We start from the raw sequence: 17771 nt of genomic DNA, 5'->3' as shown, positions 1-17771 counted from the left end.
CATAGTTAAGAGCAAAGATTTGAGTAACCCATTTTGATCAGAGATTTGAAATTCTCAAACGGTTGTTTATCAGTTCATGAGCTTGGCTCTAAAGGGTTTCCTTTAAAAATTTTTTTTATACAAATACCATTTGCATACTATATAAAATTAGAAAATCCAAATAAGTGAAAAGGAAAAGAATCTGATTTTTTTAAATATAAAAATCTGTCCATCAGTTCATAGGCCAGGCAAAGGTCTATAAAACTTTAAAACATTGGAGAAACATTTTAACTATCTTTTTATGGATACTGTCTTTTTAAGTGAGATAGTTTTAGGACTTTCCCTCCAAAAAAACCACTTTTATCTTTATGAGGCTCTTATAATCTTATTCTCTGAGGGATTCCAAATTTCTATCCTTGAATTTGCTTACCCAGTGCTTAGCACACACACACACAAAATATACAACATCTCTCAGCCCTTCCCCTATTGGCTGCCTACCACTCCTGGTCAGGTTGGAATGCTGGGGATGTGCGGTGGACGGCTGCTCCACTTATATTCTCAGCCTCTTGGGTATTAGAGGTTAAAAACAATGTCCGGACTATAATGGTTGAAGCTGCTCAGAGACATGCCATACCTGCTTCTTTGCCTTCTCTTCTTCCAACAAAATTCCACAAAATCAAGCCCCCTGCAAAGTCCTAGGTCCATCCCAGTGTGTTTTTGGAATGTGTAATAACAGTATGTCTTGGTTTGTATATTTTTCTGAGAGGAGATTACTGGTCCTTTTATCTGGAAGGCCCTGATGGAGTGGTAGAGGGGATGTAGTCTTGGGGTGTGATTCCCCCAGAGCCTGAATCCTATATGTACTCCCTGAAATTTGTTCTCTTAGAAATTTGCTTTGGGACCTGATGAGGGTGCAGCTTGTTAGGCAAGCTAATGGGATGAATGAGGTTGTTAAGAATGCTGTTTAGACTACCTTGAGAGATGTTGCAAAGGAATTAGTCTATTTGTACTGGCTGGCCAATAAATAATGCAGTTTATGTGTGTCTCCTTCATACCCACTGATCAAAGTAAACCCAGTAAGAGCTCTGCTACCTTAGTATCTCAAGTGACTTGATGTGCTGCTCTTCTTCATGCTATTTAAAACATATCATTTGGCCCAGAATAATGAAGTTTTCTTTCTTTTCTTCATGTTCTGTCTTTTATATAGGTTAAAATATGGCTTCTTTTCTCTGCATTAGTAATATAAAGATAATGAAGAACAAAATTTCCCTTAAATAGGAAAATAGTTGCCAGTTTTTCTGACTTGTCTATCATTTTGCCTCTGACCCTAAATATAGTAATTAGCCGATTGCAAATTGCATCAATCGGGTTGTACTACAATTAAATTTGGTGTTGAATTGGCTTTTACACATTAATCTGTCAATATTCTTTTAAGGATTTGCAGAATGGCTTGGAAAGGAAGCTGTTTCTGTTACCTGCACTATATTCCTAATTATCACGGCTCTCTGAAGCTTCAACCTCAGAAATGTATAGAAGAAAAATATTTCCCTTGATAAATGGAACCTTGCTTTATTCAAGTGGTGGATGTTTAGAGCAAAATATTTAAAGCTTTACTATAATGGTCTGAAAGCAAACTATTTTTTTTCCAGGTGATATTGAATTAAAAACTCCATCCATTTTCTGCCCATGCAAGGCAATGCAATTCCCTGGAAATTGATTTTTTTTTTCAGGGCTTACTATGGCTTTTCCCAAGCTTTAGCTATATGGAAAATAACACTTTTATTGAATCCATTTAGTGAATAAAGTTGGCAGTTAATTTTTAAGCAACTGGACCAGTGTGTAGAAAATTACTGAATGCATCAAATATAATCTGACTGGTCTTAAGGTCATTTGATAAATAATTTAGGGAGTTCTTTAAAACTCCAAAACATTATTTTGTGGACCTGAAATAATCAGCTACTATTCACAATACAAACGAGAGTAGTAATTGTGGTGTAATAGTTTCACAGAACTGGGGAAGATATGCATGCTGTTTAACAAATTATGAAAATGACTTGAGTTTATAAGAATCACATGCTTATATGTTTTCCCCTTCTGCATTGCAATATTTGACTGCATGTGCATTTGAAAGTGCACTAATTTGGGCCTTTTCCATCAGTGTAATATGATTTCTACCCAGTTACCGCTGTATACTAATTTACTGTTTCCGAAGAAAAGCTCTATCTACTTCAGGAAAATCATTAACATTATTCAGCTAGTTTGTTTAATGTTAGCTATGAGGTCACCTAAGGAGTTTTTAGGGGCTGATTTACTTACAGATTGTGCATTAGATTACCGGGCGTGTGTCTGTGTGTGTGTGTTGTCTTCCCAAGTTTGACTTTGGTTATGTGCAGTGCTATTTGGCATTGGTTATGTGTAGTACTGGGGACTGTGTTCTTATCAGTATCTCTGACCTGACCCTTTTGAGCTATGTTATATCATTCCATTTTGACACCTTTTATCAAACTTTAATGAAATGACCCAGGCAAACAAATTGTCATTAAACTTTCCATCACTTTGTCCCTTGGTATCGTCTTTTATAAATTGGACAGCAAATGTTGTATTGATCTTCTCGTTCTTGCAGCTGAACTTGAAATGACCCAGACTGCTTGTTGTTTATGGCCTAGAGTTGCTTTTCCTTGACATTTCCATCCACAGCATGACACCCTTTTTGTTTTTCTTTCTTTCTCGTGGAGATGAATGAACAAGACATACGGTATCGAGACACTCTTGGCCATGGCAACGGAGGCACAGTCTACAAGTGAGTAGTCGATTTTGTTTAAACTTTCTATCCACTTTTGCCAAATGTGAGCACCCAGGTTCTCCATGGCAAAGATTTTTAAATGACCACCAGCACTTAAATGTTATTTCTACTTTGACTCCAAAATTCTGCAAGGCATCTATTTTCTCAGGAATTGCTTGGAAAAGTGCATTTATATTGCCTCTTTAATATTTCTCTGTCTGCATCTCTCCTGGGTGAGCAGTTAATAGTCCACCATTAGCGAGTATACCTTTAACTGGCCTGAAGTTTAATGCATTTTTTTCCTTCACTCTTTCACACCAGTTTTTTTAAAACTTGCCAGCACCCTGTGCTAGTCCCCTGCCCTTTTACAGCTGTGCCCAGTAGAAGACAACCTTTATAAATACCATTGCTGTGCCCTGTGTCAACACTTTAAGTTATTAACAAACCCTCTTCCTGTTGTATTTCCTTCTCTCCTCACCTGAGTCCCGAGAGAGTTTCTACACATTGATGAATATGTTAAGTTATAAAATTCTCCCAAATTCCAGTAACAGTGATCTTACCCTAAAGGAGTGTTCATTTTCATATTAAAAAATGCTAACCATAAAAAATAGTTCTCTCGACAGGGAAGTCTTTCTCATGCAGTAGTGCAAAGTTTAAACTACATAATGTAATATCTGGTACTTAATAGTCTGCAATGGTGTATGAAAAATATTCCAGTAGGAATTAAAAAATCCATACTCTGTAAGAAAGCCCTGAGGGAGTAATAAAGCTTTCCTCCAGAGAGCTGTTTTCCATATATACACTGACTCTGCATCACATTATAATTGTGTTTTTACCTTAGATGTTTTAACATTGATATTAATACATATCTTCAAAGTTGTGAAACAATTTATAATTGGTTATTAATGTTCTTAGAATTTGAAGTGCTTGCTAGCCGCGTGACTATAAATAAAAATTGCACTATTGCCCGGTGACCATGAAGGGTCACATCCTAAAATCCCAGAACATCTTCCACATATAGATGCAGCCTTGGCATAGAATTAGCTTTCTTAGGGTTAGAAGCTTCTTCTAGTCAGCTGACTTACTCAAGACTTCAGTCTTCTCTGCAGGTAGAGCCAGGATATGAGTCCATTCTCCTGAATCTAGTCCTTAAGAACTTATGTTCATATATTTGGATTATTTTTTTCCTACAGATGATTGGGTATTGTGAGGAGTTGGTCTGAAAATTAAGTACTTCCACTATGATAATTCAGAGAATTAAATAACAGCATATTGCTTACATAATCCTGAGGCCCTGCCCGTAAGATGTTTTATGCCTAAAGCATCTGATGGGGGAATCCCTGGGTGGCTCAGCAGTTTAGTGCCTGCCTTTGGCCCAGGATGCGATCCTGGAGCCCCGGGATCGAGTCCTGCGTCGGGCTCCCAGCATGGAGCCTGCTTCTCCCTCCTCCTGTGTCTCTGCCTCTCTCTCTCTCTCTCTCTCTCTCTCTCTCTCTCTCTATGTCTATCATAAATAAGCAAATAATAAGTAAATCTTAAAAAAAAGAAGCATCTGATGGATTTGAGTCACTCTTGTCCTTCCCTGGGTCATATTAGCATTCCTTCCCAAGCAGCTCCCAGGCCTGCATAAAGAACATCTCTTCATCTTACTCTTCTTCTTAGTCTTAGCTGACTTGAATGTTTACCCTGTTTTGAAAGTCCTTGGGTTCAGGTGCCCTTAAAAAGGAAAGAAGAAGGAACCTGCATGTTCTGATTTGCTTCTCTTGAGTTCCCTGTGGGGAGCAATTTTCAAAGCCTCAACCTTGCTTTTACTAATACTTTTATGCTCCATAGCCAAATGTAATAAAACAGGAAAGATTTCTAGCAATTTTTCAACTTTCTGGATTCCTTTTCTGACTTCAAATGGAATTCAAAATAATTTCTTTAGTTGCCTAACCTATTCACGTGTTCTATTTAACCAGATGTTTAACTCGCAAGCATGTTCGTATTTTGAAATTGAAGTCCTATTGTGAATTTGCCATCCTGGTTTATTCTAGGAGGGGGAGAAACAAGACCACCAAACTCCAGCAGATGATTTTTATTAGAACTAATATCCCAGATGTTAAGATTATGTATAAAACATAGGTTAATAACAAAAAGGGGAGGGGAATGCAGGGAAATGGAAATAACATGCCCATCTACCAAGGAAAAGTTACAATATGCAATCATGTTAGTGTTTTTGTGTGTTTGTTTGTTTTTTAAAGGTTTATTTATTTTAAAAGAGGGGTGGAGGAGCAGAAGAGGAGCTTACAGGAGCAGAAGAGGAATCTTAAGATTCTCTCTTTTTTAAAAGATTTAATTTATTTATTCATGAGAGACATAGAGAGAGAGAGGCAGAGACACAGGCAGAGGGAAAAGCAGGCTCCATGCAGGGAGTCCAATGTGGGACTCAATCCCTAAACTCCAGGATCACGTCCTGAGCTGAAGGCAGAAGCTTAATTGCTGAGCCACCCAGGCATCAGGCATCCCTTAAGACTCTCTCTTAAGCAGACCGTGCTGAGTGCTGAGCACTGAGCACAGAGCCCAATGTGGGGCTCCATCTCAGAACCCTGAGATCATGATGACCTGAGCCAAAACCAAGAATCAGGACACTTAACTGACTGAGCCACCCAGGCTCCCCAAATCATGTTAGTGTTTTATTCTTTGTTTAATCATGGTGAGAACATATAACATAAAATTTATATCCACACCATTTTTTTTTTTAAATTTTTTTATTTTATTTATGATAGTCACAGAGAGAGAGAGAGAGAGAGAGGCAGAGACACAGGCAGAGGGAGAAGCAGGCTCCATGCACCGGGAGCCCGATGTGGGATTCGATCCCGGGTCTCCAGGATCGCGCCCTGGGCCAAAGACAGGCGCCAAACCGCTGCGCCACCCAGGGATCCCTATCCACACCATTTTTAAGCCTACAGTTCAGTGGCATTAGGCACATTCATATTGTTGTGCACCATCCATCTCCAGAACTCTTTTCATCTTGCAAATCTGAAACCTGTACTCATTAAACAGTTAATTCCTTGTTTGCTTTGTTCATGTTTTTAGCTAAGATGCATGGCTAGAAGTTCTCCTTTGATTAGGGCCACATTATCTTACACATCCTTAGCACAAGTTCTTTAACTGCTGGAATGCTACATTAACATTAGCAGCTTACCCTGAGTTTATTTATTTACCACTGCTAGTGCTCAATATGCTTGTTGTAAGATTTTTTTTAAAGTTTTTTTATTTTTAAAAAAGATTTATTAGAGAGAAAGAGAGAGAGCACATGCTCAAACTGGGAGAGGGGCAGAGAGAGAGAGGAAGAGAGAGAATCCCCAAGCAAACTCTCCATTGAGTGCTGAGCCTGAGGTGGGGCTCCATCCCAGGATCCTGAGATCCTCAGTTGAGCTGAAATCAAGAGTCAGCTGTTCAACTGACTGAGCGACACAGGTGCGCCCCGCATGTTGTAGGATTTAATATGTTTCTGACAGTGGTTGTTTTTGGAGGATGAGTGGCAGTAATGTGATCATTTTAATGCTTTATTTTATGTAGTGTATTTCTTACACAAAGAAGACATTTCATTGATCTTATTGTTTAGGTGATTCTTAAGAGGAGAGAATGTAAAGACCCCAATTTGCATAACCACTTGTCATTGATCATTGGTCTTCATTTCTGCTTGGGCTTCAATTGTATTGTTCTTATATTCCTGGCTTTTAGTTCAGCCCAAAAAAATGGTATAATCGTCAAGAAATGAGAATCCACTTTACTAAAGTCTCTATAAAACTGTTTGATGTGTTATGATTGACTTTCTCCTACACTAAGTTTACCTTAATGGTGTTGACTATAAAAACTGTGATTTTTTTGAAACAAAATGATTACATTACAGGCTATGCTACATAAACTAGATGAAGAAAATATTGGAAAATCCACTCATTGGTAACAAAACTGCCTAATGGGCCTATTTAATTTTTTTCTTGTAAAGTATAATAAAGCTAATAAATGCAAAGCAAAAGTTTAATATTTCTTTCTTATTTGCTCCACTTGATGGGATGTTGTGAATTTCAAGGGATAGGACATCATGTGTAGTTGCAAAAATATATTGTTTAATAGTTGATCACATTTTCACCATTTAAGACTGGATGTTCCCCTGAGTTATACAGTATGAAATTCTGGGCCCAGACATTTAAACCAAGGGTATTGTGGATGCTGTGCATAGTCCCCTGCTGAGTTATTCTCTGTATTATGATAATGACCCAGGCAGGTAATTTTAAATTGGTATTTCTTGGATTACTAATTTGGGTGAAATGGATTATAAAGGAAATACCTTGGACTAAAGTAGAGTTTATGCCTAGGAAGAGTAATAATTTAGGAAAGAAAATGAATGTACTTTCATTATGGTTCCATTTCCCAAAATGCTGCATGGTGCTCCCAAAAAAACCCCAAGTTCAGGAATGACTCATATTCTATCCCCCTCTGAGAGACACGGTGAATTTTGGAAGTTTTGAGATAGTAGAGAACAGTATGTGTTGTGGTTAAGTGTATCCTGTATCTGCCACTAGCTGTGTGACCTGTGGAAAGTTACATAACGTCTTCTGCCTCGGTTTGCCTGTGTGTAAAATGGGAATAATAACATGTAATAAGGTTGTCATGAAGTTAAATGAGATGTTGCATAGAAAAGGCTTAGCACTATGACCGACTAAATGTTACCTACTGGTTCAATGGTAGTGCTAATAATAGAAACATTACTAAGCCCTGTGCCTCCTACACTTACTTGACCATGGGGCTCTTTTTTTGAGGAACATCTACAAACATCTCAGATGTTGAACTGTGTTAGATTTGTGTTTAATTACCTTTAAGAAATTCTGTATTATATTATGATACATACACCTCTATGTTTCCTGCTATTCACTAGTTGTGTCATGAATGCGGTTTATTATATCTTATATATAATGATTGTTTAGAAGTTCCAGAGTATTTTCTCTTTTATCATAGTTTATTTTCAGATTGTTCTAGGACACCTGGCAAAATGTTGAGCCCATTTTACCACCGGAAAAAGCTAGGACTCATAAGCATTTGGCCACTCAACTGCAAAACCAGAATTCTAGTGGCTCTCTTCTTCACTCTGTGTTTTTCCCCTAGGCCGTGTTGTTTCTCAAGGTCAAGCAGAATCCATTGTGTTTCCTTGTATTTTCTAATGTGTTCAGCACAATCCCAAGGATGGAATAGATGCTTTATATATGTTGGCTGAAATGAGAATGAGGCAAGTGGGGTTTTTTTCCAAAGCAAGTTTTAGTAGGCCTTTTTAGTTGGATTCTCCCATTTCTCTCATATCTAGCTAGTTTTAGAGCTTGCATAATTGTTTTAGCACATTCACCTGGAAGAATAGGAATTCTAAACTAAGGGCATATATTTGAATGATGAATTTTCTTTCAGGTGTTAAAACCGAGTACTTAGCATCCATTAACTCAACTTTGGAGTTACTGTCCTCTTTTTTTGGAGAGTGTGTCACAATGAAATGAAAGTAATTAACAGGCCCACTTACCTTGGAAACATCCTATGATAATGAAGGCCAGTCACTCAGATTCTTTACTCCCTCGGGGCATTGTTTGATAGAGTCACTTAAGCTCTAGGTCTAGAAATAAAGTAATATTTAACTCTTAGGATTTAAATCATGCTAATAAGTCAGCCAACAGACACTTAGGGATCATCCTTTATTTTTTTCCTTAATGTAAATCAGTCAGCCTAAGACTCAGATTGTCAGCTTTTTGGTCCTGTGTAGGTGTTTGGAAACAGTAATGAATTTTCTGCCTCCGGTCCCTTCCTAGTACATTAATGGTCTAACCTGGATTTGGGGTAGGATTTTCTCAGTGATGAGAAAACATGGTGTTTTGAAGATTGGATATAAACCATTATTTAAGAATTAGTTTGACCATATCTAGAGACAAGAAGAAGGACAGGATAATAATTCTCAAAGGGTTGGTCTCTCCTTTTCTCTTTTGTCTTATCCATTTTATGAGATATTTGCCGGGCAGTAGGTGAGGATGGTCCTTGGAGATAGTAACTGAGATCACATGAACTATTAAGTTGTATTCTGCTCTTGTAATATGGCTGTAGAGTCCAAGGAAAACATTATGTTTGTGGTTTTGGAGCTGGAATTATATCAACTCATTACAGTAACATGATGTATTTAATGAAAACCAGAAGCTCTGGTGGTCAGTTACGTAAAATGAGAAAACACATGAATTGCTGTCTAATTAAATGCTGTTTAGTAAACAAAATATGTCAAAACATGAGATTCCTGAGGGGAAAGCATAATAAAAAAAGTGTCCTTAATGAAAATACTGGGAACCACATAGTACCCAGAAAGCTTTCACTTCCCTTTTACTGGCCAACCTAAAGGTGCCAAACCAAATCAGCAGTAGGCCTGACCCCTGCTTCTCTGCCCACTGTGTTGGTGACCCCATTCCTTTATATTTTTTCCCTGGGGTACATCTTGTAAATTAAGAGTAGTTTTTAAGTGGTTTTGATACTGACCCAAGAGCTAGGGTGAGTGTTTGATTTATTTTAACTTTAAATTTCCAATCAAATGAAGAGCCTTTTCCTTGCCGCCAAGATCGTATTTTAAACAAGCAAACAAGATATCATCTTAATGCAAAATTAAATACTTGCATATGGCTGGATTGTGTTAAGGTATCATGTGACAAGCAAGGATATTAATATTTCCAGAAAATCAATGAGTATTTGTCAAATAAAATTAATTATGAATGTTTCCCTCTCTCGCGCTCTCTCGGCATTCACCGATACAGGTTTGTTTCATATGGTAATGTATATTGTATTGATTAGAATCTAAAGAATGGACCTGAGCTTGTGATTCTCTACACCTTTCCCACCTTTGCTTCCCCCATTCCGTGTTCCTGTAACTTCACACGTGCTCATATCCATTATGGCAATGATGGATTATTGGCGTCCAACCAACATGACAGGATGTTACAGGTCGCTGAGCAGAGATTTTCAGACTCTGTTTCCACCCGAATTAACTATTATTGAAATAGTTTATTGAGATTGAAGTATTGATCATTTTCTGCTAACCTTGGCTTAAGGGAAGGAAGAGGAGGTGGAGGTGTTCTTAAAAGACACTAAATTTAATTTTAAAAAATCTCATTTATTTAGCCTTTTCTTCTTCCTATTTTATAGCCTCTATTGTTTTATTGCTTGGAAAAGGGTATCTTGGCTTTATTTTTATGACAGTATAATTATACTTCAGAAATGCACTTGATTACTATGGGTAACAAAATTGTTCTAGTATATTGGTTTGGCCAATATTGCTATACAAACAACTTTTCAGTCAATTGAGTCTGGTAAAAATCAATACATTATGGTAATATTTCAAGTAAGAATTTGCTGAATCGAAGTATTTCAACACCATCTCCTTTCAGGGAAAAATAGTTTTAAAGTAGCAAGACTTTCTTCTAATATTTTATTTTAGTAAAAATGCTTTATAAAGAAATTGAGGGATGCCTGGGTGGCTCAGCGGTTGAGTGTCTCTGCCTTTGGCTCAGGGCTTGATCCCGGGATCCAGGATGGAGTCCCACATCAGGCTCCTTGCAGGGAGCCTGCTTCTCCCTCTGCCTGTGTCTCTGTCTCTCTCTCTCTGTTTCTCTCATGAATAAATAAATAATAAAATCTTAAAAATAAAGAAATACAAATAAATATAAAGAAAAAATATATAAAGATATTGGAAGTCCCCAAGCAGCAATGATTGTGAACAGATAACCATTAGCACACTTATAGGGTGGAGGAGATCTAGTTTTCCTTTCTCTGGCTGCATTAAGTGGGTACATCATCCGGGTTTGACTTCATCGTATAGCATTGCCACTTTAGGATTCATGTGTCTCGTTCTGGGTACGGAGTTTCTTCTACAGAGAGATGTGGACAGTTCAGAGACCAGCCAGAGAAGCACGGGGAGAGTTATAGGGAGCTTGGGAATTGTGCCCCCTAAACTTGTACATTCCTTGAACAGCCTCATTCTGAGTGCATGTTGTGTGGATGGCACCTTGCTGGTGAGGGAGGAAGGCAGCCTGACTCTCTTTGGACCATGTCCAGGCAGATGAAAAAGTAAGTATGGGACTTCACAGTCTAGGGCACCTGTCTGTATGTGTGGCCTGTAAACAGGCCCTGAGTGGGGGTGCTGAGGCAGGGTGATGAGCTTTAACTCTTTCCTCAGAAGGAATCATTAAAGGCCTCATGGAGGTGAGGTGAAGGAATTGGCCAGCTTTTATCTGAAGAAGAGAAAATTAGGGCTTCCATGACAGCTGACTTTAACAAGTCAAAAAAGCATTCCTGTCAACCAAGGAACAGGTTTGCTTTGTGTGTTTCTGAAGGCTAGCCTCAAATTGTTCTTCTGCACTGTCTCTGCCAGCCTGCCTTGGGTTAGAGTGAGTGGTGTACTCCTCCTCTTGTTCTTCCCACTAGACTGTCTCTCCTGGAGGAGAGCTGTGTCCCATGAGTCTGGGCAGGCACCCTAACATGGCTGAGCACTGCATCCCACCTACTGTAGGAACTTGGGCACTGATTCAAGAATTAACCTGCAGGGGCAGATTCTTTACAATCTAAGGATGGATGCAGAGTACTGTCTGTTGCTGGGTAGCTCTGGAGGTGTGAACCCACTTCCCTTAAGCAGAACAACATGACTGGTGTTAGAACCACTGAGATGGGAACCCTGGGTGGTGCAGCGGTTTGGCGCCTGCCTTTGGCCCAGGGTGCGATCCCGGAGACCCGGGATCGAGTCCCACGTCGGGCTCCCGGTGCATGGAGCCTGCTTCTCCCTCTGCCTCTCTCTCTCTCCCTGTGTGACTGTCATAAATAAATAAAAATTTAAAAAATTATTAAAAAATAAAAAAAAGAACCACTGAGAAAAGAATTCCCACTTAGACCTGGACATGATGTGATTACAGAGATCACTCCTAAGGCCAGAATTAATTCAGCATTCACCTGCTGTAAAAGTATTATATCACGTGGTACTTGGTTTTATTCTTTAAAAGTTGATCTTATTATCTGTTCATTTATTCATTAAACAAATACAGTTGACACTTGAACAACACAGGTTTGAATTGCATGGATCCACCTACATGTGGATTTTTTTTTCAGTAAATATAGTACAGCACTGTAAATGTATTTTCCTTATGATTTTCTTTCTTTCTTTCTTTCTTTCTTTCTTTCTTTCTTTCTTTCTTTCTTTCTTTCTTTTTAAGATTTTATTTATTTATTCATGAGAGACACACAGAGACAGAGAGGCAGAGAGGCAGAGACACAGGAAGAGAGAGAAGCAGGCTCCATGGGGGGAGCCTGACGTGGGACTCAATCCCGGGTCTCCAGGATCAGGCCCTGGGCTGAAGGCGGCACTAAACTGCTGAGCCATCTGGGCTGCCCTCTTTTAGGATTTTCTCAATAACATTTTTTTTCTCTAGCTTCCTGTATTGTAAGAATATACTATAAATACATGTGACATACAGAATATGTGTTAATTGACTTCATCTTATCAGTGAGGCTTCTGGTCAGTGGTGGGCTATTAGTAGTTAAGTTTTCAGAAAGTCAAAAATTATATGTGGATTTTTGACTACCCAGTGGTCAGAGGCCCTAACCCCCAGGGTGTTTTAGGGGAAATTGTACTTACTGTCCACTCTTTGCCAAGGACTGCTCTAAGCACTTACAGTCTAGCAGTGAATAAGAGAGACAAATCCACTGTACTCCTGGACCTCACATTTGTGGGGCACACAGACTGTAATCAAGGAATACTGAAGTAAGATGGTGTCAGACCTTGCATATGCTGTAAAGAATGTAAAATCATAGCTCAGCAGGGCTTCTCTGAAGAGCTGATATTTAAGCTCAGACCTAAAGGACAACAAGGAGCCAGTTGTCGGAAAATCTGGGAGAAGGACCTCCCAGGCAGAAGGAAGCACTCTGGCAAAAGCCCGAAGGTGGGCACCAACATGTTGTGTCCAGGCCACTGTGGCTGTAGTAGAGTGAGCTTAGGGGAGAACAGAGAGATGGGCAGAGGCCTGACCTCACTAGATCTGTCAGACCTTGCTGAATCCTTCCTATGAAGGTTACCCCCTTTCTACCAGTGAGGTAGATAAAGCTTGGAGGGTTTAAGGGGCATGCACAAGGTCAAATCAAGACTAAAACTGAGTTATCAAAACATCGAGTCATGCACCTTACAAATACACAATTTTTAGAAGACTAGAAGTCAAACCAAGGGTTTTCTTTCTCTCTTTCTTTCTTTCTTTCTTTCTTTCTTTCTTTCTTTCTCTCTTTCTCTCTTTCTCTCTTTCTTTCTTTTGATTTTCTTTATTTGTTTGTTTGTTTATTTATTTATTAGAGACTAGCTTTCAGAAACACACTCCCCCCCCCCCCGCCCACACACACACATGCACATCGCAGGGGAGGGGCAGAGGAGAGGGGAGAGGAACAAGTAGACTCTGCACTGAGTACAAAGCCTGGCTCCTTCTTGAGCTCATGACCCCAAGATCATGACCTGAGCCAAAACTAAGAGTTGGACATTCAACCAACTGAGCCACTGAGGCACCCCAAGCCAGGAGTTTTCTATTTGCCATTCACTTTCTGACTTTCTTAATTTTTAATTCAAATTAGTTTTGGATATAAGATATAAATAATTCTGAAAGTCAGTGCTGTACCATCTCTAGTTAATTTTAGAGGCTCTTTAGGAGCTGTTAAAACGATCATTTCTTGGCTGACGGAGCTATTGCAGCATAGCTTGTTATTCTATCCTTTGGGTCTCTTTCCTTATCAAAAACTCAGAGTTTAATAATTGAATCCCTAGATTAACTGTATGGTTATGCTAGTGGAGGTGGTGCATTTCTTGATTTATGAGACACATTAAATTTTTTTTTTTTTTTTGGTATTTTACAATATCCAATGTGTTAGCAAAACATAGTGTCTTGGTTGGCATATAGCACAAGCAAATATTTGTACACCATAGCATCTAGGGTATTTACCTAAATTGCTTTTATGGGAAAATAATTCACTGGAAAGTCCAAAAGACATTTAGTGTGTATAACTTTCTGCCAGTTTTTTTTTTCTCTGTTGTTCTGTTGTTAGTTACTTAGATATAAGAGACTGTGTTTCTGTTAAATTGCCACCTTACCAGAGTGAAATATGTTTTGGTTCTGATTTGTGCACTAACGTTAAATTGGAGGAGCAGATGACCAAATTAGAGGGGAAATAGCAATAGGTACTTAGGTTGTGGGAATTAAGCATAAAGTGTCTTTAAACACTAATTTGCTTTTTAGATGTGACTTTGTATTATGTTATCCTCTTAACCCTAAAACTTCTATACTTTTCCTTGTCAATATTGTGAAAGAAAGAAAAAGAATGTTCAGTATTATTGCTAAAAGCAGAGTTCATGGTTTTTGTTTGGTGAATTCAAATAATGAAGTGAAAAATGTTAAGACAAAATTAGAACTTGCTTTAGGGCACAATCAATATATAGCATTTTAACAAGCTTAGTGTATTTGGAAAATACATATTGTATAAGGTTCTCAAACATTCTGATTCTATTACAACTGCTAACTATAGCAGCAAAATGTAACAATATACTTAGTCAATAAACATAAAACTAATTAAACTGTAATTAAATTTTCAGAAACGTTATCTAAAAACTATGAATAAAATATATTTTTATATTGTCTCAGCAACAAGATGGATAGCCAGTGAAACTTTGGAGTGGCAGGGAAAAGCATACATGGAATTAAATTACAGAATGCATTTTTACCACAAACACATGTACTAAGTTAAGGTTCTGCACACCATTTATTTCTTCTTCCTTTTAACTTTTTTTGAAGGCAATTCCTAGTGAGTCTGGCAGAGTACAACAGCTGGGGTAGCTGACTAAAAGGGCAAATGAGAAGTTTCCCTGCATCCCTGGCAGCCCCAGTAGGTTTCAAGATCCTGCCGGCCTCCATTATACCCACAGGAGATGCTCAGACTTCCAAACTGGGCCACCATCACACACCCAGGGTTGGCCTCCAGCAGCACTGAGATATAGCTCAGTAGAATAGGTATCACTGTCCTCATTTGACCCCGTGAAAAGACCGAAACACCAAGATTAATAGATTTCCCTGAGTATTCAAAACAAGACAGGGATAGAACCACCACCAAAACTCATACTTCATTGTTAATAGTCCCTTCCTGGTGCCCTTCCTGGTGAATAATTCCACTTGGTTCTATGAGGAACTAAGTACGTGCAAGTCTAAGAATTTCTGCAGGTATGTTCTAGCAAATATATTACAGTTGTACTTTTTACTTTTGCATCAGGCATATGTACCTTACAGATGACCCATGTGACCGAACAGCTATCTTCTTTCCTTCCCTAGAGCCTGTAATCTTAATTAATCTTTTTTTTTTAATTTTTATTTATTTATGATAGTCACACAGAGAGAGAGAGAGAGAGAGAGAGAGAGAGAGAGAGAGAGGCAGAGACACAGGCAGAGGGAGAAGCAGGCTCCATGCACCGGGAGCCCGACGTGGGATTCGATCCCGGGTCTCCAGGATCGCGCCCTGGGCCAAAGGCAGGCGCCAAACCGCTGCGCCACCCAGGGATCCCCAATCTTAATTAATCTAATGTCAAAAACATTAATGCTTTCTAAACTCGAGTCATTTCAGCATATGATTCTCCAGAAGTTATATCTGGGTTTTTTCCTTGTCCATGATTTTATGAGTGCATTTGTGTATGCCTTTAAGTCATTTTGGGGACCTTTTTCATGTTTTTGGCTGCTGGTTTTTACAAGGAAGTTCATTTTTCTCCTCCCACACAGACTCCTCTCCCTTTCTCCCCTCCTTAATCTTTAAAAGTCTATGTGACATATTTAAGCCTTAGTCTCCTGAATGGATTTGAGGAGACTTTCTCTTGACTAGTCTCAAGGGACTTTATAAAACACAATGTTGCTTCATGTATGAAGAGAATGATCCAATATAGTTTTTATAATTTTGGAAGTCACTAAAGATTCTTCAGAAAGAATGTGGTTGAACTGAATTTAGAATCCAAATGCTTTTCCTTCTTTTGTCCAAAACATAGCTCCTCAATACAGAGGCACAGTGCCATGTGCAGAGAAGTCACTCAAATTCCTTCTTGTTATTGGGTTTAAAGATGACAGTCCCCAAATGGTAGAAGGTATGATGGTAGTTTGAGTGTTCAGTTTTTATGTGAAAGGACAAGTCCCTTCAGGTTTGTTTTGACCCTAGTCATGATATGCCTGTTTCATGAAGTCTGTTATGCACAAAAGTGCACAAAATGAAGATAAAGTGCCTCTCTCCAGCCTGACAAAAGCCATTCCTTTGCAGAATGGTAGCTGCAGTGAAAGTAAATAAATGAATGGACAGCAATCACAGCCTAGTTGATGAAACTGTTCAATTAAAGCACAGGCATTTACATGGTGTAATTTCCCTAAATTGCCAATGAGCCCCTTTAGACACAACCAGTGTTCAAATTGATTTCAGCATTGATTTTGGCTGAAGCTGATAAATTTCTGCTTGTTAGTTAAAGTAATTTTGCAGAAGACTTTGTACTGCAGTATTGAAGTGTTCATTTAGCTGATGGTTAAAAGAGGAGTTATTTACAGAGGCCTCTACTGTTGTTCTGAGATGGGACAATTCCCCAATCATCTTTTACTTTTAATTTTTTAGGCTTCAGTATACCAATCAATAGGTGATTGAAACTGATTAAAACTTATCCAACCAGCTGCCTATGGCAGTTTAATTAGAAGCTGGATGATTCTTAAATTAAAGTTGTCTTGTTTTCATTGCATAGCTATCTTCCAGAAGAGTAAGGGACTAACAGTGCTGAAAACCTAAAGTCTTGCTTTGTTGAGGTACCTCACAAGTGTGAAATCACTCAATAGCTATTCCTAAGGCAACTAAAAAATATATCCAGAGGCTTTGGCCTTTATAGAGATTACAAGTAATAATATACTTACTTGTTAGCCAAGGAATTTTTTGTTTTTCTGGCAAAGGGATAACCTGTAATGTAATGAGATATGTTAAAGAACAGCTGTTGGTGATGTAGATCTTACTTCATAAGATGACCACTTGAGATGATTTTTAAAAAAATACTCTAGTACAGGATAAAACTAGCCGTCATGATATCCTATGCATCTCTCTGCTGAAAACCATCATTTTATTTTGTTTTGAGGTCTTGATCAATCAATCTCCAGTGAATAAAAAACAAGTATTATATAAGTACATGTTGACTTTTCAACAATATTGTGGACAGGGTTATAGAAGAAAGATTTTTTGCTTTGGGAAGAGTCCTCATACTCATTTTCTCTAGTGTGGAACAATTTCTTGAGTTTTTAATGGAAATGGGTTAATATTTCTGTCATAGGGGACATATTACATCTTGTACTACAGGGAAGAAGGGAATAAATGGCTCACTTTTCAGAGGTGCATTTACTCTTTGACCCACTAGGGTACTATTTAGTGTTCTAGGAGAGGTAATTTAGTAAATAGTACCCCAGTGGCCTGAAAAAGTTAATGCAGCTCTGAAAAGTGAGTCATTCAATCGATTTTTCCTATTGCTTTTTAAAAATCAACACTGATCATATCCAGAGAACTTTGAAGACAACTTGAGTTAGAGGATCTAGAAGCAACACATTTGTGTTCGCTCAGGCTTATTGGGGCATGGTGTTGGATTTGGCTTCCAAGGACTTGAATCCTCTAATGCTTATCAGAATCTTGAAGCAGTTCTTAACCCCATCAAGCTTTGGTTTCCTTATCTATAAAGTAAGGATAATAAGAACAAGAAATTTTTGTGCAAATCAAATAGCTTCTCTCTATAAAAAAGATAAACTATGAAGCACAATAGAATATTAATTACTAGTTTATGGAGGCTTTCTGAAATAGCCATTCTTGTGTCTGATTTTAGAAAGTGATTTATTGTTAGCTCTTCACTAAGAAACTGTGAGCAGATACTATATTGTAATTA

General features: G+C 38.4%; 1 protein-coding gene across 7 annotated transcripts in view; it reads left to right on the top strand.

Annotated features, from left to right (window-relative positions):
• MAP2K5 (mitogen-activated protein kinase kinase 5) overlaps positions 1-17771 on the top strand; it is a 259087-nt gene that overhangs the window by 54632 nt on the left and 186684 nt on the right. For all 7 annotated transcript variants that reach the window (XM_041745524.1, XM_041745523.1, XM_041745522.1 and 4 more), the window contains one exon: positions 2715-2779. In XM_041745524.1, coding sequence (XP_041601458.1) covers positions 2715-2779 — 65 coding nt within the window. The remainder of the gene's footprint in view (positions 1-2714; positions 2780-17771) is intronic.

The sequence above is a fragment of the Vulpes lagopus genome, chromosome 2, assembly GCF_018345385.1.
Source record: "Vulpes lagopus strain Blue_001 chromosome 2, ASM1834538v1, whole genome shotgun sequence".
In the NCBI taxonomy this organism is placed as follows: Eukaryota; Metazoa; Chordata; class Mammalia; order Carnivora; family Canidae; genus Vulpes; species Vulpes lagopus.
The sequence above is the reverse complement of the archived record's forward strand: the minus strand, read 5'-3'. Positions and strand labels throughout refer to the sequence as shown.